The sequence below is a fragment of the Miniopterus natalensis genome, chromosome 8, assembly GCF_054644295.1.
Source record: "Miniopterus natalensis isolate mMinNat1 chromosome 8, mMinNat1.hap1, whole genome shotgun sequence".
In the NCBI taxonomy this organism is placed as follows: domain Eukaryota; kingdom Metazoa; phylum Chordata; class Mammalia; order Chiroptera; family Miniopteridae; genus Miniopterus; species Miniopterus natalensis.
The window spans coordinates 73,977,667-74,003,099 of record NC_142088.1 but is presented as its reverse complement, the minus strand read 5'-3'; the positions used below and the strand labels follow the sequence as shown (position 1 = coordinate 74,003,099).

At 43.6% G+C, this 25,433-nt stretch overlaps 1 protein-coding gene across 3 annotated transcripts in view; it reads left to right on the top strand.

Moving 5' to 3' along the window:
- The first annotated feature begins 9,535 nt into the window (after positions 1–9,535).
- CCDC93 (CCC complex scaffolding subunit CCDC93) overlaps positions 9,536–25,433 on the top strand; it is an 81,709-nt gene continuing 65,811 nt past the window's right edge. The window contains exons 1-5 of one of the 3 annotated variants that reach the window (XM_087819901.1): positions 9,536–9,643; positions 13,955–14,068; positions 15,504–15,598; positions 20,818–20,929; positions 24,874–24,972. In XM_087819901.1, the coding sequence (XP_087676027.1) occupies positions 9,602–9,643; positions 13,955–14,068; positions 15,504–15,598; positions 20,818–20,929; positions 24,874–24,972 (462 nt within the window). In that variant the 5' untranslated portion in view covers positions 9,536–9,601. The remainder of the gene's footprint in view (positions 9,644–13,954; positions 14,069–15,503; positions 15,599–20,817; positions 20,930–24,873; positions 24,973–25,433) is intronic. The other 2 variants (XM_087819900.1, XM_087819899.1) reach the window with 2 other exon arrangements.

Sequence of the window (25,433 nt, the reverse complement as noted above, 5' to 3'; positions counted from 1 at the left end):
AGCATAGATGAGACTGACGGATGTCAGAGGGATGGAGGAGGGCGGGTGGGTAGAGGGGGAGAGAGTAACCAAAGAATTTATATGCATATATGCACAACCCAAGGACACAGACAATGGTGGGGAGAGGAACTGAGGAGGGGGAAGGGACGGGTTGGAATGGGTCACTGGGGAGAAAAAGAGACATCTGTAATATTTTAAACAAAAATAAAATTTAAAAAAATATGTTTTAATATACTTGTATATATTCAAACAAATTTTTTTCCTATATACCCCCCCCAAAAAAATAAATAAAATAAACAGCTAGCAAGTACATTTTGCATGTTTAAATATATTTTTATTCTACTTCCTGGTTGATCAAAATCTTACTAGAGTATAGAATTCTAGGTTAAAAATACTTTTTCTTTAGAATTTTGAGTGCATTGATCCACTGTGTTCTAGCTTCTGGTGTTACCGTTGAGGAATGTCACTCTGATTTCTTTGTTATGTGATCTGGTCTTTCTCTGTAAAATCTTAGCATCATCTCTTTTCGCTAGTGTTCTAAAATGCCATTGTAATGTGCTTTGGTGCGACTCATTTTCCCACTCATTATGCATGGTATTTGGAGGGTCCTTTCAATTTGGACATTTCTTTATTATTTCTTTGAAAAATCTCCTCCCCTATTGTCTTCTATTGAACGTCTGACCTCCTGGATGTTTCCTTGGCTCTATCTTCCAATTCCTCTAACGAATTTTTAATTTCAGCTATCACTTTTTAATTTCTAAGAACTCTATTTTTTATATTCTAATTATTATTCATTATAATTAGTAATTATAATTATGTAATTAGAGTATACAAGGGTGTTAATTGAAGTTTTTAAAAATAAATTTGGAGTTTTGACTGAGGCTCAAAGCCCAGAATGTAATGTAGTCCCATATTCCAAAGGAAGATGCTAGACCATGCACACAGGACTCACTATGAGACAATAAGACAAGTCCTGAGCCCACTTCCTATCATTAGCCCATACATAAAAATAAATAAATACACAAATAAACAAATAAATAAAAAGACTAGACTCTTCAGAGTTTGCATTTTCTGCTTTTTTTTTGAAGAGTTACACATGGGAGTGTGAACATTTAAAGTGGATGCTACACTCCACCACTTGGGCCAGCACGGGGAGGCTTCAAGACACATATTCCAGACCCTGGGATTCACTGCCATGGGTGAAGACCAACATCTCAGCCCCCAGCCTGCTTCTGCTCAGCTGCAGAAGCCTGTGGGCCTGATCTATGCTGCAACCTGGACAGCATGGAGGGGCAAAGAGATTCGCGCCTTCTAATCACCTGGGGCTGTCTGGTGATGCTTCTGTAGAACAGAGAAGGAACTAGAGTTGAAACGGTCTGAGCTTCCATAGTTAGATCGCACAGAAATTCATGAGTTTTTCAGCAACTCAGTAGGAAACCAGCAAAGTAAAAGTGAACTTGAAACGACTCCACCCAAGAGTTCTGAATTAGCAGGATGAGCTTGTATCAGGAGTAGGTGGAAGGAGAACTAAGGGAACATCATGAAATATCAGCTGCACCACAGTTAAGTGCAAGTTCAGACGTCCCACAAGACAGTACTCAAAATAAATCCTTCAAAAGCACATCCCTCAGAAAGGGACAGCTTTGGCACACGTGCCACACAGAGGCCTCAATGCTAGGTCCAACAGCCCGCTCAAATACAATTTTCCTCTTCTCTTCTAATTCCCGTTTCCCTTAGCATGGCACTGGGGGTGGGGCAAAGCATTAATTAGTAAATGGGGGAAGGAGCTGGGTGAGAGAGACAAAAACAGACCATGACCTCTTCCTTCCATTTTGCAAAATTCAAGGTCAGACCAGAGAGAGGAAGGGGAGAAGGTGTGAACTGGATAAAAGATTAAAGACTAGAGTAGATTGCCCCTCTTAATATCTAAAAAGGAGATTATTCTAACCTACAAAATTCCCAGAAGAGCCTTAGAATCTGCACAAGATATCATCCAGGTGTGGAAGAAAGAAAATGTTTTAAAAAGCTTTAAAGAAGATGGATGGGAAAAAACAGGTGGCTTCCTGCTTGTACCTTAACACATATAACCAATTCAATAAAATGGTTATAATAGCAGTTTTTTGTGTTTTTTTTCCATTTTCTTTGTCCTTGTAGATTCATACTTTTTCCATCATTTTATTTGGATTTCAGGATGGACACACATATTCAGTCAACACAACTGTATTTATTTATTTTTGTTTATTTTACCAAGAGCTTCTTTTCCAGGAAGAACTAAGTTGACTTAATGGTATTCAAAATGAGAAACCAATAGATGACAGGATAGTCACAATTTCCACCTAATACTGAGCATGTTCCACTTACTTAAGAGAGAAATTATAACTAGTAGCTACCACTTGGACTTCTCTGAAGATTGTCGTTGACCGTCACATCTGCCACCTTGTGGCCACTCTGATGCGCACAGTGTTTGAATGTTACTCCGCTTGACGCTTTTCACCCCTTCACACACCCGTCCGTCACCCACCCGTCCACCCGTCCACCCGTCCATCCGTGGTGCACTTGTGCGAGGCAGGTTCTGAGCATGCAGATAAACAGGACACACACAGCCCTTGTCCTTTCTTGAGGAGCTGACACCCTACGGGGGCAAAACATGTTTTGTTTTTTAAGGGAGATTTGTAACAGCCGTGCTCTAAGGTTCAGGTCTGTATTTTCAATCTTTTTTTTTTTTTTGTCCCTCAACTGGCTTCTTGCCTGTAATTTAATAGAAAATATTTGTCTTTGCCATCTTAAAAAAAAAAAGCCGAAGAAAAACACTCTCCATCAATCATGCTGCCCCCTCGACTCATAGTCAAACTTCTCCAAAGAGGAGTCTGCACCCTCTGTTCCTTCTTTCTTGCCTCTAGTTCACTTTAATGGCTGTTTTTCTTTATCTCATTTTCAACATATCTTTATTATAAAATAATTAAAATATGCAGAAAATACAAATGTTATAATTAATCATCTCTTTATCACATACATTTATCAAATATTGGCATTATATCATAATTGCCTTAAATCTTCTTTCCCCGAGAAATAAAACATTACAGATACAGTTGACACTCTGGGGCCTCCTTCCTGCCCCTTCCCCAGGGAAAACCAAAATCATGAGCCTAACTCCCAGGCAAGCTTTCACACTTTTACTACAGTTTATGTATCCATAAGCACTGGATGTAAACTTAGCAAATCGTTATGAGTGTTGCTTTTCTTAAAAACTCAACTCTACATTTTTCATATTTATCCATATTCAAACATGTAACTCTAGTTCATTTTCACCACTGTACACTAATTCACTGTATAAAGATACCACAAATTACGTATCTATTCTTTTGATGACTATTTAGGTCATACTTAGTACTTTTCTATCCCAAGCAGTGCTTGCCATGAACACTCCTTGCCACATGTGCAGTCCTTGAGAACAGAACCCTGTCCTTCCTCCCATTCTGGAAAGTGAGGAAGAACCTCCCCAGAAGTTCTCTCCACTGAGGGTCTTTGCTGACCCATCACATCTTCCACTGGCAACAAGAAGTGTGGCCACACCAAGCACTGGATTCAGTCCTCGGCCCGCACAACCTGAAGACAGAAGTGATTCACCTTCCAACTTGATCCCACCTTGTAATGAGTCCACTTCTGAAGATCCAGAACTGCAACAAGGTAGCTTTTTCTCTCTCTACCGATGTAATTATGATTTATTTTTCTCTTATTTTTACTGGGTTTAAGAGATGATACAATGGTTCAAATAGACGCTTTTAGGATTATAATTTTAGGATGATTTTTATAATTTTAGTTTATTTAAATGCCAATCTTATAAATTAATGACTTCCATGTTATTCTATTTGTTGGTAGAGTAATTAGAGTATTTTTGTTGATGTTAACATGTCTGATAAAATAACCCAGAAACATGTTAGTAAGTTTTGTTTTTACCAAGAAAGTAAAGGTAAAAAAAATCTATAACATATGTATGAATCTTATTAGTAAATTATTTTTATCGTTTGATTTTGAACAAAAAGTATAATGTGTCTTTATTGCTATTTAAGAAGTCTCTCCTATGGATCCAGAAAAACATGATTTTTCAGTCTCTCTTCTAAAGTAATTTTGGATTTTCTCTCATTTAGTTTCACATGGACACTTAAGAAACTGGAAGTCCTAGGATAATGTTATATAAGTGTAAATTATTTCAAAGTGCGTTCCCTGATTCATTGTTTCCTTCCCTTCCATTTTCAGAGGGTGTAAGGGTTAGATTCTAGTTGTGTTTGTTCACCGAGTCCCTGTAACATGAATGACAGTAGTAGTTTTACATGAGCAACCTTGTCACTGGGGACATTTGGAACTCAAAGTTCATTTCTACAGACCAAGGGCAGACCTGACTCCAATGGTAGGACTAATATGTCTACAAATTTTTTTTCTTTAAGGCCTCTGATCGCTCTCACTGTGCTTAGGTGAAATCCAAGCCCCTTCCCATGGTCCCCAAGGTCCTGCCTGGGCCGGGCCCCACCGCCTCTGCTCTCTGTGCTCCAGCCCCAGGCCCCCCCAGCCCCTCCTGCTCTGCCCACAGGCCCTTCAGCCTGCAGTGCTTCCCCTGCTCTGAGTCTCACTCTTCCTCCGCCCCAGGTCTTGTCTTAGACGCTCTCACAGCTTCCCATTCAGAATCATTGCTCCGCTCCTCTTTCTCACCCCACCTTTCAACTTGCCATTAATGGCACTTTTTCAACATACAATCATACAATTTTTGGTGTGATTATTTGTTGACTGGGCACATTCATCCCACAGCTCCATTTTTTCCCTTTTCTGTAGCCAGTGTTTTTCAATGGAGCATTAAGGCGTTTGGAGGGACAATTCTTTCTTGTTCCCTGTATTGGTTAGTTACACTGTGATGACAGTGCTTAGCAAACACTCTCCAAATCTCACTGCTCACAACAAACACTGACACCCCACTCATGAGTCTGGCCTGGCTGGGTTTGGCTGGGTTCGGGTCTCTGATCTGCTCCCTTTTCTCTCACATCTGGTTCTCATTCACGGGTCCCGGCGAGGGGGCAGTGGCTGCCTGAATATGTTCTTGTGATGAATGGAAAGAGCATAAGAGAGTGAACGAAACACAGAATAAAAGGTTCTTAACACCTCTGCCCCAAACTGGCATGATCTCATATCTTCCCACATTCCTCTTGCCAAAGCAATTCTTGACTCAAAGTCAATGTAGGACACTTGATATCCATAACAGCTGGGTGCTAAATGTTGGTAATACCTCCCAGTCACTGTGAAAACTCCAAATGCCCCTGGGGTGCTGGATCACTCCCCCACCCCAATGAGAAACCTTCTCAGTGCCTGGCACACAGTGGGCATTCGATGAATATTTGCTAAAAAATTAACTTTGCCAGAATCTTTGCAAAAACTTACTCAGTGACTAGGACGTGCTATGGCTTTAGTTTAATGTTCTTAAAACATTATTTCTTCCATGAAAAAAGGTTCCCAATTTTAATTTTTTAATGTAAAGCTGAGACTATATATTTTTTAAATATTTTGTGACAGCTTCTTTTAGGAATTCTCTATTCAAGTCTTTTGCTCACTTTTCTATTCATTTTTTCCTCATTTGTAATAATTCTTGTCACAGGCAACGAATATTTTCCAGTTTGCCTTTTAAATGTTATAATGATTTTTTGACAGGCAAAACATTGCTAATATTTAGATAGCCTCATCTCCCATCCTTGTCTTTCATGGCCTGCTGCAACGAATATTTTTACTGGCAGTGTGATGTTTCAAGTGGACATACTACAATGTAATGTACTTAACCATTCCCTTTTTATGGGCTATTTACATAGTTTGCAGGTTTTTCTCCAATAGATAACATTGAGATGAAGATCTTTATCCACAAATCCTAAAAGTGGAATTATCATATCCAGGGATAGTTTTTAAATTCTTGATACATTTTACCAAATCTCTACTGAGGTTCTAGTCTTCAGGCCCCATAACCTAGGTGTGTCCCCCCCCTCCCAAGATCCACACCCCAGATCTTCACACCTAGATGTCCACACTCCAAACTCTGCTGATGAGGTCCTTTCTGGCCAGCCTTGTATAGCAGCAGGCAAGGTGAGAGGGGTGAGAATGGATCTGGAGGGGCAGAGGAAAGATGTCCAGATCATTCCAGAGGCACCTCCTGCCTGGAATGTATTTCCCTGAGATGCTCCCATAGCATCTTCTCGGGACGTAGGTCTCCCCTCAAACCCGAGAGCCCTTCATCTAAAGGAGCCTCTGCCTCTATCATACTACACTGGTTTGGTTTTTTCCTGCAGAGCACTTATTTCTACTCAACATTATCTCATTGGTTTACATGTTTAAACCAAGTACTACTTGTAAACTACATGTTTACAAGTAGTTATCTTGTCTGGTTTGCTGACTGCAGTATCTCCAGCACCAGAGAACAGTGGTTCTCAAATTGGCTGCTCAGTGGGATTACCTGTGAAGTTTTAAAAATTCACCCTCCCCCTCCCCAATAAAAAGTGTGTTGTAAACTTTTACTGTTTGAGAATAGATTGGCATACAATAAAGAATTTTCAGCCCGGCCGGGCGTGGCTCAGCAGTTGAGCATCGACCTAGGATCCAGGCGATCGGGGTTCGATTCCCGCTCAGGGCACATGCTCGTGTTGTGGGCTGCAGCCAATCAATGACTCTCTCATCATTGATGTTTCTATCTCCCTCTCCTTTCCTCTCTCTGAAATCAATAAAGATATATTAAAAAAAAAGAATTTTCAGAAAGAACTCTTTTAACTTAAGGACTCTATGAATTTTAAATTGTGTGTGCCACTGTGCTCTATAAACATTATAATAATGAGGTCACAGTTCGCTACTGGCTTGCCCAAGTATATATCCCCCGTATTGGTTTATATATAAACAATATATATTGTCTTATGTGTAAAACAATGTATTTCAAAGAAAAGTAAATATTTATGTTCCTCCCTGGACTAATTAAATCAGAATTTCTAGGGGGTGGAACTCAGTCAGGCAATGGTAGCTTTTAAAGCTCCCCAGGTGATTCCAACATGCCACAAGTTTGAGTCAATGACAAAGAAGGGATTCAGAACATTTGTTGGATAGTTGGGTGGATGAATGGATAGATGGATGGACAGATGATGGATGAATAAAAAGACACTGTAAAGCAGACATTTACAGGGCCACTAACATGATATGTGACCTGAACTGTGTCACTCTACTTTTCTAAACACACATAGTTGCACTCGATGCCTCCTAAAGCCCCTTCCTGCTTCAAGACTTCATGATTTCCCTTCTTAGTCACAGCAAGAGCTCAGAGTGAAAGGACCAAGAGAAACACGAGGACAGAATGATTGAGGCTTTATAGTAAACTTCACCCAGGATAAAGGTGATCTTAACAGGAAGCTCTTTACTATGCACCCTTTTACCCAGGAAAAAAAGTATTTGTGAGGTTCTGGAGAATCTTGCACTTAGAAGAACATCACATACCTCTGTGCGGGATGTGCAGAGGGACAGATGATCCCTAAGCCCCAAATATCCCACAAGGAAGACAACATGTGTGTATGGATACCCTGAGCCAGGGGAGAGGGAGAGAGATGCATTTATCCAAGAGAGTTCTCAGAAACCTACATTGTCTCCAAGGCTGTACAGGGTTTCTCTCTCAAAGGTGGGATGCTCAAGCATTCTTGAGCTGTTTTGCTGGGATCTTAGGAAAAAAACAACAAAACACGCTGTCAACTCAAGTCTGCTACCGTCACCTTACCAGAGAATTAAAACAGGACAGTTTCTTACTGGGAAAGATAGCTGCTCATGTTTATTTAAAACGTTGCAAAAGCATTTACAATAGGGGGAGTCCTGTGTAGCCTACCCAAGTGCTATTATTCCGTAGCTCTGTTCCCTGGGCTACTTTATAGACAGCTATTTAGACTCCCCTGCTGAGAGATTTTGCTACCTGTCCCTAGGCATCAGTATCTGTCTGGTCATCCAAATGAGTGGCTGCAAATGATCACCCTCCATTCTCCATTCTCCCTCGTTCTATACCATCTCAGGGAAGGGCAATTTTAAGATTACAAAAATAACACATTTGGAGAGTTATGAGAGTGGGTCCCTTAGAAATTGAGTTTCATTGGCTTCACAATGGGTGAGAGCAAGAGGTCACTTCTATTTCATCATTTTTTAATACACATAAAACATAACAGTTCTCATGTCAATGCCTCAATTTACATATTCAATTTTATTTTTTAATTCTTGGGGACTGGGGGAGGTAGCACACAGTTTTGGGGTGTTTTTTAGTTGATTTGAGACTCTGTTGTTCCCCTCCTTTAGGCATTCATTGGTTGATTCCTGTATGTGCCCTGAGCAGGGATCCAACCCCAAACCTTGGCATATCAGGAGGATGCTCTAACCCACTGAGCTACCCCGCCAGAGAGGGTGGCGCCAAGTTTTGCCAGCAATATTTGCTAACTACATTTAAGGAGGAAACGGCCGCGCAAAGGGCCCTTCCGATCGCTGTGTGCTCTGGTTCCAGAGGCATCGCTGTGCTGTCAGGACACATTCCAGGAGAACGGACAGCGCAAAGAATTTCTTGAAGGACAAACATTTGCTGAGTAGACGCTCATGGGCCCCCACTCCTGCCCCTCCCCAAACACACGCTGAGGGGGACCCCGAGTTCTCAGCGCTGCTCCGGCCGGGGGCGCAGTCGGCTGGATGGTCCCTGACGCCCCATTGGGGGCAGGGCACACACCCGGGCTGCAGGTTCCACGGGGGGGAGGGGAGGGGAGGGGAGGGGAGGGGAGGGGAGGGGAGGGGGAGGGGGAGGGGAGGGGGAGGGGAGGGGAGGGGGGAGGGGGAGGGGAGGGGGGAGGGGGAGGTCAACACTGGGGTCCGCTCCCCAGAGGACCTTCCTTTAACAAAGACCAGAAGCTGGGGGGGTGGGATTATCCCAGAAGAATTTTCTTGGGGAACAAGATGCTCTGGCTCGGACCTCAGGGAGGCGGCGGGAGTGAAGAAACCTTTTTCGGGGCCCGGTTCCTGGTGCGTAGAGCGAGAAGCTTGCCCAGGTGCACGTCAGCCAGGCGGCACCCGATGCTGAGCTAGACCCGGGCCGAGGCGAGTCGCCAGGCTCCCAGCGCTCGGGCTCTGACCCCGGAGCCAGGCGGCCTCCGAGGCCCGGCTCACGTTGAGAACCGAACCCGCTTGAGTCATGCCCGTGAGCCGCAGAGAGGGGACCCAGAACGGAAAAGTTCCCCAAGACGCAGAGTAGTCCCTTTTCTAAAGCGCCTGGGAGGAAGACGCCGGCCCGGCGCGAGGCTCCGGCGGGACGTCAGCCCCGGCGCGGGACGCGGCGCTCGGGTCCCCCAGTCGCGCCTCGGCGGACGGCCTCGCGCAGGCGCAGTGGCCCGCGTTCCCGCCCAGCGCGCATGCTCCGCGGGGCAGAGGCGCTCCGAGCCGGCGGCGGCGGCGGCGGCGGCGGCAGAGGAAGTTGCCGTTCTGCGCTCCACCCGGCGCCGCTTCACGGCCGGGGACGGCTTCCTCCGGCCGCGCCGTGGCTGTCGGTGCCGCCGCGCGTGAGGCCACCCGGACCATGGGGCTGCCCAAGGGGCCGGAGGGCCAGGGCCTCCCGGAGGTAAGCAATCCCGTCTTCCTGACACGTCGGGGTCCTGAGAGAGGGCCGAGCCGGCGGGCGGCGGCGGTGGGGATCCCGGCCGCCTGCGGGGCGCCCCGCCCCCTTCCTCAGGTGTGCGCGCGGCTGCGAGCCCGGGCGGGGTCCGCTGGGCCCGTGCAGGTCCTCCTGCGTGGGCGGAACTCATTTGAGCGGTCCCCCGGTGTCCTGGGACTCGGGTGGCCTTCCCGACCCAGTAACTGCCCCAGCGCAGCCCCAGGCGCCGCGGGCCCCGGGGCCCCACCTCCCCTGCTCCTCGGGGCAGTTTCCCCGGACCCTCGACGCCGCAGGACTCCCCCGGAGGGCCGGGGCTGCGCCAGGAGTCACGAGACGTGCCTGGGGACTGTCTCGGCTCGGGTTGTGCAAAGGGCGGTGACCTTCTGGCGCCTGCGGCCGCCTTGGGGAACCCGGGGGGTGGGGGGACGGGCGGCCAGCCCCGCGCGCCTGGGTGCCCGGGGGACGCCCCCCTGCAGAGCGCCCCCGCTGAGGCCGGGCGGCAGAAGGACGCGGGGGCCTCGCCCGCTGCCGGCCGGGCCGGGCCGGGCCGGGTCTGCGCGCCGCGGCGGCCAGTGTGCGGTGTGGCGGCGGGGCCGTGCGGCCGGGGGACGCAGCACCTGGCGGAAGCGTCGCCGCTTCTCCAGAAGATAACGGGTGCCCTTCCTCCCAGAGGCGCTTGTTATTAAGCACTCAGCCGTGCTAAGGGACGGGGTCGTCAGTGGTTTCCGGATTTCCACATTGGCTGGGAATAAAGGGGAAGTGCATTTCCTTCGGGGTGCAAATATCACTTAGCTACGTGGTTTACATCTGCCTTCTCTCCAGTTGATTTACTCGAGAGCTAGTTTATTAGGTTCTTGGAAGAAATGGAATCTCTCAACGTTCTGAAGCAGGGCTTTGGCAGGGGGACTGATTTCTGGGCAGTGAGTGGTTCCTTCGCTCCGAGCTGCCGGTCGCCAATCTTGCTTCTCTGCACCCCCCCCCCCCCCCCCCAGTATTTTCATCTCAGGAGTACCCACTAGCTTCGAGAGATCACTGTTCTGCGCCTAAAAGCTGGGGATATAGTTAGTGATGGAACCGTAGACGTACCTGTCAGTGTGTGTTCCCAGAATTCAAGTCCATTTTGTTGTTATCTTAGGAAATCCTAACAAGTGTAACATTGTTATCTCCTGTTAGGTGAAACCTTACATGCGAGTTGCTCTGATGGAGCCAGGAATTGTGAATGCTGGCCTCTGCGCTGTGGTAGTTTATTGGGCATTTCTTTTTAGCCACTTCTTTGTTTTAGGCTCTCATCAAGGTTTTGCTGGGCCTTTTGTTCTAGACGCCTGTCTGATGCCCATGGTTCTACCATAATTTCTTCCAATTCAGTGTCCCACTACCAGTGGGGATCTTTCTGAAATAAACTTTGTTTAGCCCTTTTCTGCTAGGAGACTGGGTCTTATTTGTCACTTTTCCAAGAGCCTAGGACAGTTCTTGGCAATTAGGAGGCAGACAGGGTGACTCTATAATCAAGTTATCATTTAGTCAAAGATTAGTACATATAGCCCAGTTGGGCATGGCTCAGCAGTTGAGCATTGACCTAGGATCCAGGAGATCGGGGTTCAGTTCCTGGTCAGGGCACATGCCTGGGTTGTGGGCTAGATCCCCAGTGGGGGGCGTGCAGGAGGCAGCCAGTCAGTGGCTCTCTCATCATTGATGTTTCTCTCTCTCTCTCCCCCTCTCCCTTCCTTTCTCTGATATCAATAAAGATATATTTTAAAAAATAAAAGACTAGTACATATAGTCTGTGTCATTAAACTGTTACTAGTCCTATTCCTTAACTTCAGTTTTTAAACCACTTATGGTATGTATGTGGAGGGTAGAAAGATAGCCAGACTTGGCCCTGCCCTCCCCCTTACATGAACTACAATACAAGGCAAGTGAAAACTTAGTGTGCCTGGTTTAGGAGCTCACAGTCATTTATTTTTACCAGAATTTTCGTTTTTCTAACAATTGGATGTATTAACCAGCCTGGTGGCTTTGTATGGCTTCAAGAGGGCATTCTGTCATGCTCTTCTCTATTTTGTTTCAGGGTTAATCTGTGAAACGAATTTGAAGTCTTATTAGCATTATTCATTCAGTGTCTTGTGACAAAAAGTATTTCACAGGTTATATTGCAAAAGTATATTTTCCATTCTGGGGCTGAGTGGCTGAGAAGCATGGGCCATGTGTCTTCCATGGGGTGCTCCTTGGATAGAAGTTGAGGCAAGGATGATCCTCCCTTGATGTTCTGTCCTCTTATTAGAAGTGTTTTAATGATATATGATGACTGAACAAATGAAGGCTTCCTGTTTTACATCCGAAGAGTTGTAAGAAAATACTTGTATTATTCCTTTTTTTCCCCTCTGTACCTGTATGAACCATAAATTGCTCTTTACCGTCTCTTTTATTTGAGTTTCTCCACTTGTAGCTGTTTTTCATCCATCGTAGGTCTTTTGCCAAGGAAGAGAAGGTGTGAATAATTAATATTACCTTGTTTTTGCATGTCCACTAATAACTGGTGAATGCTAACCTTCAAATCTTTGCTAGTTGGACCAAGCATCATTTTGAGAGTTAAATTAAATGAGTACTGGTGCATGGTTGTCACCCCTACAACCCCCATTGCAAGGGATTAACAGTCACTTTAATAATTCCTTGTTCAACTGTATGTTAATATGTATACTCCCTTTCCTGGCAGTTTGTACTGCAAAATAAACTTGAATTTCTATTATCAGTGTCATGACTATGAAAACATTTTGCTAATACTTGACTGGCTTAGGTCATGCACTATATGCAGTGATTGAGCATGTCACTCTATGATAAGTGCGTCTTTGAATTCCAGTGCTATTTCAGAACAGAGGAATTAACATGGGTAAATAATGTATGGGTCCCCTCCTGAGCCAGCTAATATAATAGTCTGTTTGGAAAGACAGGCATGTTCGTTAACACCAGACATGCCACTCAAAAGAGGGTGTTACTTAATTGTATGAATGATATGAAGTGTAAATAAAGTAGAAATTCAGAGAAATGACCATGTCAGGTTTGGTATCAAACCTGATGATTTTGAGAATTTGAGGATGATTTCTCCATGATCAGAGAATATTAGAAGAAGGAGAGTGGTGTGAACAGTGCTTGTCTAGGTTGGCCAGAGCCATGTCTGGATTGTTTTGGGGGGGAGGTGAAGGATGAAGCTGAAAAGATAGGGTACGGCTAAAGACCTGGATGCCAAACTAAGACATTTGGAGTTTATCTTATAGACAATGTATGATGCATTAATGATAAGGGCCAGAGGATGAGCTAAAGAAATAATGATGTGAAAGATGTGATTTAGGTATGAATGAGCAAGACAAATTAACAGAGAAGAAAGATCGAGAAGCAGTTGCAATAGACCTGGCATGAAGTATAAATAAAAGGGAAGGGAGGATTAATGTGAGATGCTTAGTAAAGGAAGATTTAACAGGCATTGTTAAGTAAGGGACTAGTCATAAGTGGTAGTACAAGGATATGAACCAGGCTATCTTGGTGGTGTTTTATATAGACAAGTGATTTTTTATTTTCTGCAGTGATGCAAGGGAGGAAAGGCACAGCTCATGAAAGTAATGGAGGCAAAAGTACTAGGATATTTAGATATATTTGATTTGAAAATAAATACCTGGGAGTGAAGGTAGGATATAAATTAAAATTGCTAAATCAAATCTCTATTTAAATATATTAGGTGAATTTATTACTTTTTAAGCAGTCCTGTTTCATGGCAGCAGTCACCCTTTAGTATCTCTGGGTTGAAAGTCTCCTTTATATTTGCCTTAGAGATCAAACAGAGAAGTGTAGAAAGGCATACATATATGAATTTATTCTTGCCCCTCTTGAAAATAACTGGAACCAAAATGAATATGAAGTTTTAAAAAAACAAACCCCCTTGTTCCTGTCTGTAAGGAATTTATAATCTACTTGAGAGGCCTGTCAGTATACCATGTGTTAGAGAACAGGGAGGTAATGTGCCTTAATCTTCGTTTCTCTGGATTCCTTCAGCACCTGGTGAATAGGCTGTGCTGCCTTTGTCTTCTGCCCCCACCTATGATGATTCACAGCTCGTTGACAACTGGGGGGTCTCTTCTGTGAAACTCTGGCAGCACTGTGTCCCCATGCTCCTTCATGACTGTAGTGATAAACTAGTGTCACCTGGCAATGTTGTAGCATCAGGAGATACACCTGGTGTTTCTTTATTCGAGGTAGCTTTTACCGGCTTTTTGCCTTTTGTTTTAGGTAGAAACAAGAGAAGATGAAGAACAAAATGTCAAGTTGACTGAAATTCTGGAGCTCTTGGTTGCAGCTGGGTATTTCAGGGCAAGAATTAAAGGTTTGTCACCTTTTGATAAGGTAAGAGGAAATCTTTGTAATGTAACCATTAGGCTATTTTTTGTCAGGATGGCATGGTTAACCTTGGAAAGGAGGGAGATAATGTGTTTTTACTTTCTCCTTGTTCATGTTTCCATTTCTCCTTTATTCAGATTCATTATGGAAGTGTTCAAATTCCTTATTAAAAAAATAATAATATATCAATAAGCAAGTGAAATAGTTACTCATTTTGAGGAACTTAACAGTTTGGGTGGGAAGATAAAACTTAAGTAAAATAAAATAATCTGAGTTAATAAGAAGCTATCCCAAGACAATTGCCAGGTTTTCTATGGATGGATGGTAAATACTTAGTTTGGAGGAGGGAGAAGTCACTATGGGGTGAAGTTTAATTCAGCAGAATCTTGAACAATTATTATGCACAAGGCATTGTAATAGGGCACAAAGATAAGACAGACACCCTGTACTCAAAGGGCTCGACCTCTGTAGCATAGGGAAGAGAGAGACAAGTAAACCACATGCATAGAATAAATGGCACAATGCACTAAGTACTACTGCAGTGAACTGAACACAGAAATGAAGCCTCCAGGTCAGTCAGGGCAAGCCAGGAAAGCTTCTTGGTGGAAGAAAGTGTTGAGTGCTCAAGTGGTCCACAGCCCTGGCTGCACATAACAGAATCACTGTGGGTTGTTTTAGAATACAAATGTCTAGGCCTCACCCATTGAAATTCTGGTCAGTTAGGTTTGGGCTGAGGCCTGGAATCTGTATATTATTAGGCATCTCACATGAGTCTACAAGAGAGCCAGGAGTAAGATTCACTATTGGTTTGTTTTGTTTTGTTTTGTTTTGTTTTTTAAACATCAAGCTGTGTTGGAAAAGGATTTTGTTTCAAAATGGATTTTTGGCATTAATCTCATTTCCATCTCAGAGAAATCCTGTGAGAAAAGTAGAGCAGGGATTCACATCTCCTATAGGTAGATGGAAATTAAGTAATGAGCCACAAAATGTCAGTTTTGCTACTCACATGTCTGGTCCATTAAACAGATAATTTCTCTGGAATCTGGCGCTTGCCTGAAACTAGGTTAAGACTTCTCTCACCTAAGAATTAATGTCTGTCTTCTTCAGTATAAAATAAGTCCATGATATTCCATTTAGTAATAAAAGTCAGTTTCTCAGTCACACTAGCCACATTTCAGGTGCTCAGTAACCACATGTAGCTAGCAGCTGCTGTATTGGACAGTGCAGATACAGAATGTTTTCATCACTGCAGAAAGTTTTATTCCGCAGAGCTATTTTAGATGAATTGTAGTTGATAGAGTCGGGACATAAATACTCTCTAACAGTACATAATTTTGTGTATTCATTGAGTCTGTAAAAAATATTTATATTTTTTCACACCTTCACACCTTCCCCTCCCCCAAACTAGAAAGAGAAAACACATATTTTCTTCATTTTGCAGGTGGTAGGAGGAATGACTTGGTGCATTACCACTTGCAACTTTGACGTAGATGTTGACTTACTCTTTCAAGAAAACTCTACAATAGGTCAAAAAATGTAAGTTGTTAGGGTTTGCCATGGAAGAGCCTAAAAGGGGAGGAGAGAGTAACTTTTGAATGCCTGCTGTGTGCCAGAAATTGTGCTAGATACTTTACATATTTTAATTTTCATTACAACAGGTAATTATAGATTATAAACAGGGACTGAAAGAAGCCAAGGTCATACAGGTAGCATATAAGAGTTATTTTAATGTTCAGGCTATTTCTAACACTTTTTTAAAACTTTTTTCCAGTTTTATTGAGATATAATTGACACATAGCATTGTATTAGCTTAAGGTGTACAACATAATGCTTTGATGTGTGTGTGTGTGTGTATATATATATATATGTATTGTTAAATGGTTACCACAATAAGTTTAGTTAACATCCATCATCTCACATAGGCATAAATTTTTTTCTCCTTATAAGAACTTTTAAGATCTACTCTCTTAGCAACTTTGAGATATACAGTGTAGTGTTGATAAAATAGTCAGCATGCTATACATTACATCCTCAGAACTTATTTATCTTATAATGGAACGTTGTACCTTTTGATCACCTTTACCCATTTTGCCTACCCTCCACCTCTACCAACCACCAATCTGTTCTTTATTACTATGAGTTTGGTTAAGTAGATGTATAGTATTTGCCTTTCTCTCTCTGACTTATTTCACTTAGCACAGTGCCCTCAAGACTATCCATGGTGTTGCAAATAGCAGGATTTCCTTCTTTTTTATGGCTTAATAATAGTCCATTGTATGCATGTACTATATATTCTTTATCCATTCATCTCTTGATGGACACTGAGGTTGTTTCTATGTCTCGGCTATTGTAAATAATGCTGCAATGAATATGGGGGTTCAGACATCTCTTCAAGATAGTGCTTTTGTTTCTTTCTAATATACACCCAGAAATGGAATAGCTGGATCATATGGTAGATCTAATTTTAATTTTTTGAGGAACTTCCATACTGTTTTCCATAGTGGCTAGGCCAATTTTACAGTCCCACCAACAGTACACAAAAGTTTCCTTTTCTCCACATCCTCACCAGCCCTTGTTCTCTCTTGTCTTCTTGATGACAGCCATTCTAAAAGGCTTGAGGTGCTGTCTCATTGTGGTTTTGATTTACACGTCACTGATGAGTAGTGCTGTTCAAATACTCTAATACTTTTTCTTGATCAAAGTTTCTGGTAACTGCCGTGTATCTCTTTCTAATGGCAGCTGATTTGAATGGAAGTTGAATAGGGTGAGGAAAGGAGAACCTTTCCCTCCCTGTTGTCTCTGTGAAAGACAGAGCGTCACTTTGCCTCTCATTAGAGATGGCATGGTTCCTTGCTAGAGATTTCACCTGAGAGCTCCCTGGCTGGTCTTCCATAGCTCACCAGGGGCTTGGTGATCTCCTTAGACCATCTGGGATCCCCAGTTCTGCTCCCAGCCCTGCCTCGTGTAGCTGTGTGACCTGGGGCAAGCCTCGGTTCCCTTATCTATAAGAATAGGGGTTAGTGATTTCCAATCTGAATGATTTTGTGACTCACGTATTTTTTTGAAGCCTGATTCTCCCTTAAGAAAAAACACTTGCATATGGGTTAAAGATGGCTTACAGATGGGCATGGGAAGCATGTGAGGGCATGGTTATCTTTCAGGCTCTCCCATACGGGCCCACTGGGGCCTTGTTCTCCTTGCTACTTCTTTCTTGAGGGTTCCATGAGCTTCTCCCCTCCATCCCACCTGTCCTAAAGCCCTGTTATCATAGGGGCTATGCTCCAAGATCTAAAAATGAAATTTTAGGCTTATAATTGAGTTCATTTTAACAACACACATTTGCTAAGCCCCTGTGTGCAGAGCACTTGCACATGCTTTTTATTATTTAACCTTCACAACAACCTTGGAGTAGGCAGGACATGGCTTATCCCTCGTTTTATGATGGTAGTATTGGACCAGAGGGACCGAGTGACTTGCCAAAAGTCCCAGAGTAAGTGATGGAACTGGAATTTAGACCCAGGTTTAATTCACTCTCCTTTAAACTGCTTGTAGTGGTTGAGGAAACAGTGCACTGAACACTAAAGAATCAGACTAATCACCTGTAATGACAAATGCGCATGTTAAAATCTTAGACTAGGAAGCCTGCCTGGTGACCTCTGCAGTTGTCATTTCCCTTTATTTTCAGAAAGTCAGAGGATTTACCTTGAACTCCAGGGAGAAGCCAGATGGGGACTGGTGGGTTTCTGTAGGAAATCTTCCTGATTTTTGTCCCCTACTCCCTAGAGGTGTTTTCCCCACCTCTTTACCTTCAGGCAGCTTTAGTGCCTTCAGGTTATTCCATGTGCTGCCAAGACTGTCCCGATGTGGCAGTCATTTCTGGGAGGCAGGTTTAAGAGGGTTGTAAACTCTGAGATGACCTGCAGTATCCTTTCCTTGGGGCTTTTATGAACTGGGAAAGTAACCTGTCTTTGAGGAGTAGCCAGGGAGAACCTTGTCTAAAGATAGAGGGTTGGGCTGGTTGTTGCTGGGGGTCCACGCCTCGTTTTTTAAGCTACTGAATGGTTATAGGCAAGCAGTAATTCTCTGCAAACCCATAGACCTGTAGCCACCAGAGGGAGTTTTCCTCCTACTGAACCAAAATATAGCAAAGAGGAAAGGTGGCCCCTCACGTGTATAAATAGTTAAGGCCTGCCTGGAGCAAGGACACAAAGCCAGGGTTGGTGATTATTTTCATTTGCTAAGCTTGGAGTTTGGAGAGCAGCGCCAATTAAGTACCCATTTCTTCCCCTCTCAAGTTTCAAAGTATAGGAGTCTTCTGGAGATGAAAATAAAACATAAAGTTTATCAGAGAGAGAGCCTTAGATATTTTGCCAAATGGGTTTGTTAATATTTCCCTACTGCCTGGCCGGGCATGTCTCAGCAGTTGAGCATCAACCTAGGATCCAGGAGATAGAGGTTCGATTCCCGGTCAGGGCACATGCCTGGGTTGTGGGCTCGATCCCTAGTTGGGGGCGTGCAGCCGGTTAATGACAACTCTCATCATTGATGTTTCTAGCTCTCTCCCTGTCCCTTCCTCTCTCTGAAATCGATAAAGATACATTTGGGGGGGCGGGGAAATTTCCCTGCCAAACTATCCAATTCGAGCCCCAGGAAAAGCTGGACAACCACAGGCTTTCCCAGTGAGAAAGATGCACATGAACCATAGACAGGCTGCTCAGAAAGGAGGGATTGCAGAAGTGGCTGAGGAGCACATGACAGTTTTCTTACATATCTCGAACCTTTTGGATAAATCACACCTCCTGTATGCTTCCATCCTGGGTGGATAATTCCTACCTTCTGTGAATGTGTACCATAGGGTATCAGTCTTCCTCTCTCCAAATTGTATTCTCTTAACATATTGGACTTAATGTTGATATTACAGATCAGTGGAGCTGGGCTGTGGCTGTTTCCTTCTGCAGTTTTAACCTTGGTCCCACCTTGTATAGCTACTTTCTGCATATAAATGTTTTTGCAGTTTGTTCTCCAGGGACCATTCCCTGGGGAGCCATTTAGCTTTTGTCCCTAGATTATTTAGTTTCTACCAGGTCTGAGGAGATGAAACCTACTAAGGGAACATAGGTAAGATAACTGCTCTCAGCCAGGCCTGAGTTAGATGTTGGCCTTAAGAGTGCCTGTCTCCTGCGAGGGCTTATGGAACTGCAAGAAGATAAAGATGTACAAGATTTCTTTGGCCAGGAGCACTTTTGGTGAACTCCAAACTTACTGAATTTGAAACATCTGGTAAGACCTGGTGACCTCATTCACCAGGGCCTTCATGTATTAGCAAGGAGTTCTACACTTGTAAACAAGGCCAAGTGTTTGCTGTAACTGGCTGAGATCTTTCTTAAGGGTCCTAAATGAGGATATAACCTAAACTATCCACGTAGGCTGAGCCCCCATTTCTCCATCTGGGCCCGTAGGTCCATGCCTTGTGTGTTTCTCAAGGTTCCTGGTCTGTTGCCATGGCTATGGGGTTTAGCAGAACCCCTAAATAACCTTTATGCACTCCCCTTGAATCTGACTCAATTTAGACAGATGAAGACTGTTGGAGATCAAGTATCAGCAGATTTAGAGAAGGAGGCTTAAGTCTGTGGTGAAATGGGCTTGCACACAAGTCCTTCTATCACTCCTGCCATAAAACTGTCCCACCCAGGCTCAGGTTGAGCTGAAAATCTCTCCAGCAGAGGGAGGATGCCTCAGGACCTCAGGGAGCCTGAGTCCTCCCTCCTACTCCCAGCCTTTAAGGGGGAGGACTGAGGTAAAGGTTGGAGAGAGATCAGTGTCCCTCATAAGAAGCGGGAAATTTCTCTCTGGGAAAAAAAGAGTGAGGATACATGCTTCCCCCAAATATAGCATTGATTTTAGAGTATCAAAAAACTAAAGGCAACTTTTTTATTTTAAAAGTGCTTTTGTACCAGAGAAGTCCAATTTTTTTTTTAAATATATCTTTATTGAATTCAGAGAGAGAGATAGAAACATCAATTTTTTCTTGAGCTTGAAGCCTCATGTTTCATCTTAATATTCTGGGCACTTAGCACAAGTCTGGTAATTATTTCTTGCATAACTGATATTTACAACAATTTTTTTAAGTGTATCTTTATTGATTTCAGAGAGAAGAAGGGATGGGGGAGAGAGAGAGAGACATCAACGATGAGTCTTTGATAGGCTGCCTCCTGCACGGCCCCCTCCAGGGATCGAGCCCACAACTCGGGCATATGCCCTGACTGGGAATCGAACCTCCATCTCCTGGATCCTAGATCGATGCTCAACCACTGAGCCATGCCCAGCTGGGCTACAACAATTTTTTAAATGTGTAACCTAGTGGTTCCCAGACTTTTGGAAAAAGTAGGTCAGTAAAATGAAATGCAAAAGAATATGGGACACTGATAACTTTTTATGTTATGTAAAGGTGTTATAAAATAATAGCTACTACCTCAAATATCACTATAATTTCATAGAGAAACAAAATATTTTAATATAAAATGTAGGAAGCACACAGTCTTAGAATAAAGGATGAAGGCAGTTTTTTCGCTTTACATGCACACACACATCTAAATTGTGCTTGTTTTTTCTGTTTTGCAGTAAGCCAGGAGAAACTTGGTCATGGTCTGGCATTGAGAAGCCCCAGAGTTTTCTGGGATGCTGCCCAGACTTGAGAGATGTTGTAAGGGCCGCTTAGTATGTTCTCACTCTTTGCTTGTTGTTTTTGCAAATAGAGCTCTATCAGAAAAAATTGTCTCAGTTCTGCCAAGAATGAAGTGTCCACACCAGCTGGAGCCTCATCAGATCCAGGGGATGGATTTTATTCACATATTTCCTGTTGTTCAGGTGAGAGCCTCTTCGTGGTTTCTTGTCCTCTGAACATTGAATTCCTGTAATGGGTCTGGCTCTTGGGCTATCTGGCCTAGATCCTGGATCTAATGGGTGTGATTTGGATTTGGTGGCAGCAGAACATGGTGATGTTTCCTGACGTCATCCTCAGAAAGTCACTGGTACTCCACCTCCCCTAGTTTCACACTGTCACCTGAACTCTGAATTTCCCCATTAGTTGTTTTTTATTGTCCTTCTGGTAAAGGTAGGACTCCACTGCCTCCATGCTCTGGCCACTTCCCACCTATCCAGCCTCATTCCTTGCTTTTCTTTGTTCTTTCTGTTTTAGTCCCTCTGACTTTCAGATTTTCCCATAGTTGTTATGCTTTCTTCTGTCACGGGGCCTTCCCCCCAGCTGAGAAGCTCTTCCCTTAGTTCCACCTTAGTTCAGACCTTAGTTCCACCAAATCTCCTCAAGAAAGCTTACCCTGACCTCGTATTCTAGAACAGGTTCCTTTGCCATGTCCACTCATATGACCACATTCCCTTTCTTCACAAGAATGTCCCCTGCTGTAGTTTGTACCATGTATATTCAAGTGTGTGGTTATTTTTCCGTCTCTCTGTCACACTGTAAGGTTCATGAAGGCAGGCACTGTGGCTGTCCTGCTCACTATTGTGATCCCAGCACCTCATGGACTATCTGGCACTTTGTAGGCATTCAGTCCTATCTGATGACTAAATGTCTGTTGGGAGGCTTATGTCCACCTCAGCTTTTCCCCAAGACCCTGTGATTAAGTGACTCATGCCGTACAGCTCCCTGTATTCTCTGCAGTTCTTGTGTGCCTCCCGTCTGGACACCTTGAAAAGAGGAGCAAAGGAACTTAACCTTTGCTGCCTGTGCTGTGAACAGTACTCTGCATCCGATCCTGAGAGTCTTTGAAGCATCTGTTATCCCAGTCTAACATCTGAGGAAAGTGAGACTCAAAGAGGGTAATTGATTTGCTTACAGGCAGAATAGAAAAGCAAATGTTCCAGTCTAAAGGCTCTGTCTCCAAGCCTAGTACTTTCCCACTCCACCGTTCATGGAGCCGCCAAGGAGAAAGCTGTGCAGCCCTGGCTAGAAAAATCTTTTAAGCCTGTGTCAAGATTATACTGTATAGGTGCATGGACTCCGGAGACTTCCTGGGTTCAAATCTTGGCTCTGATGTGTGACTTTAGGCAAAGACTTAACTTCTCATCTGTTAAATAGAAATAGTAATAGTACCTACCTGATAAGATGAGAATTACTTGACTATGTGTAAAGCACTTAGCTGAAGGATGGGCACATTTAGTAAGTGCTTTATAAGTGTTATCGTCCCTGCATTAGACTTCACATCAAATACCATGAAATTTGTAAATTTGAGCCTAAGACTTTTACTCAAAATTTGATTTGTATCTTTGGTAGCCTTTCAGTCTCTCTGATTCAAGGAAATGGCACCTAACTCTCTCTGTGAAAACAGGAAGTAAGGACCCTGTGTTGATTGTTTCTGAAACCTCCAACACCATCACACTGAAGTTACTGCCTTTTCCCCGAAAGCCTGGATCTCTAGTGATTAGACCTACTCAACCCTCTTCTGGAACTTTGAGAGCAAAAAAATCTAGTCCAAACATGAGAAGGAGATGAAGTGATCCTCTATAGTTTGGGCATTTTGAGTGTCTGTGATGAATGGTTCCATTTTGTGAATAGAATGCTGGAGGGCTTTCTGTCTGGATATGAGAGCCTAGGCTAGTGGTTACTAGATTTCTTAATTTCATGGGCCTGTAAAATTTAAAAGCAAAAATGGAGGTTAACTGACAGTTGTACCTGTATTTTGCCAGGCAAAGATGCTTTTTAAAGTAACAACTATCTTTCTTTCACCATCATTTCCTAAAGGAAATGTCATTTAACTCCAATCTCAGAATAAGAACAAGTCTTCAAATGTAATACTTTTAGCATTATGAAAAATTCACCACATGCCTGTAGTTTTTTCCTGTTTTGGTGGAGACCAGTGAAAGAACAGTCATTGACCATGGATTGTGAACCATTGAACTCACTGTCAGTGTGATTCTAGAGGCTCACCACCCACATTCACACTGTTTAGTGAAGTTGTAGTAATGCTGTCTGAATGCCAGCCAAGAGAAAAACAATCTACCTTCCAGCCACTGTTAGTTCTAGGTCACATCTTTTTCTCCCATGCTGGACACGTGAACCGTGTAAGGGTATTTTTTTCAAATGGTTGGGACCTGTGGCAGAGCTTGGTCATCTCAGAGGTTCCCTCTGTAGCCCTTCACACTGGGAACTCCAAAGCAGTGACAAATTCTCTAAGGGAATCCTATGACTCAACAGGCTTTACTTTCCTCATCTAACCACACATTCAGGATCCAGCCAAATAATAACTCAGTATACATCTGATTAATGGAGGCAGATCTGAAAAGGAAACTAGTGTGAAAGCCTAGAAACTGGATCTCTCCATCTGAAGGAAAGCAGAGCAAAACTGAGTTGAGCAAGGGTCAGCCTCCTTAGTTGTCCTGGGCCATCACGTTGCATGGGGTACAGTAAGGGACTAGAGTAATTCTGAATGCTGTCTTTCTGCCCTGCTTCTGGATTTTAGTCATTACCTGAGGTCATTGTTTGGTGTGATGGAAATAAATGGAAGATATTAACAACAAAAGAATATTTCTCATACAGTTACTTGCAGATACCCCTATCCTGGGCAACTTCCTAAACATTCACTTTCTAAATGTGACCTTTGCTAGAACTGACCCCCTCCATGAGCAAGCATTCTTTCCAGCCCTGTGGGCACACCATGTTATGTGCCATGTGCCTACCTTCTTAGATAGCTAAAATTTGCCAAGTGTGGCTGTGCTCTTGGGGAAACAAAACTACTGCCCCAAAACTGCTTGTGAGATGTAATAGCTCTCTCTGGAGAGAGAATGACAACCCTGACAGATGGGCTCGCCTTCCATAATGTTCTTCAGTAATAAAGGGAATGAATGAAGAGCCAGAGAGGAGAAGCAAAGGCTCTTTTTTGCTCTTTACATTCCCTCTCTGAGAACGTCTGGATCATCCGCAGGGTTTTGGGGTGTGGGCATGGGCGTATGTTTTAATTAACTGGAGTTTTAAGTGGGGGAAAAGGAAGTGTGGCTGCTTCTGCATATCAGCCCAGTAGAACGGAGAAGCATTTATAATAAACCTATACTTCCAGGCTTCTAGCGTGGAAGATCCTCACAGCTGTGACTCACAGCTTTGTGGCTTGCTAGCTATGGATCAGTGGGCAAATTACATAGCCTGTCTGAGTTTCAGGTTCTGTAAAATGCAGCCAATACTAACTGCTCTATAATGGTGTGTGGATTGAGGGAAAAAATGTTGTGAGTACCAAACTACCCCTAAGCATAGGGCTGTGTACTCAGTACACCCTATTCTCAAATCTGAGTATTTTGGGGATTTTTTAATCTGTCAGATGAAGGTGTTCTCTGTGGTTCTTCCCTATTCTCTGATCTGTGGTATAAAGCACAGGAGAAAGAGCTGCGTTAAGATCTGCATAGAACCAACCAGGTGGCTGTGGGCAATAGCTCTCTTTATGTTGTGCTTCAGGTATTTACAAATCACTCTAGTACTTGTGATTTCATGTGCTCCCACAACAGCTCTGTGAGGTGAAAGGAACTGATAGTCTCATCTCCACCTTACCCAGAGAGGGAAACTGAGTCCTGAGGATCTGAGGTGATCTTCTGCACAGCTACTCAGCTTTAGGTCCCACTGGATCTAAGCATCCCATATGCCCAGCCTGTGGCTTTGCCTATAGGACAGTACACAGATAGACAGTTTCTCATCACCTGGTCCATTCAAGTACAGTGATTTGGGTTCACGAGTTATGCCATCTCTGAGTTGACCTTCACCATGGTGGTATTTCATCCCTACTCACATTTCTAACTTTCTTCCCTAGTGGCTGGTGAAGCGAGCTATAGAAACAAAAGAAGAGATGGGTGACTACATCCGCTCCTACTCTATATCCCAGTTCCAGAAAACCTACAGTCTCCCTGAGGTCAGTTTTTTACTTTTCTTGTCCACTGAGACTATGAGTGCACACTTAGAGACTCCCTGGGAAGGAGCTCAGTAAGCTCAGGCTACCCTGCACTCCCACCCCCAATGTGGCATCTGTGCCTCTACTGGTTCAGCATTGAGAACTGCCTCTTTCTATGGGCACTGAGTGTAAAGCCCTATAATTTCATCCTTTTGTTTAAATTTTGGTACTCAATCCAGAACTTTTCTTAAATTATAAGAACATTGGGTATATTTTTGTATAGTCACATAAAGCTTTTTGAGAGACTACCTGCCTAGGACATTCCTATAGTAACAGTTTAATAATAATCCCAACAACAGTAGCTGGTAGCTGTCGTATTCTGACTGTATTCCAGTCCCAGCATATCACATACCTTCTACTCCTTATGCTCCCTGAGATGGATGGTGGTGTCCCATTTTACAGATGGAGAAACAGGCTTAGAG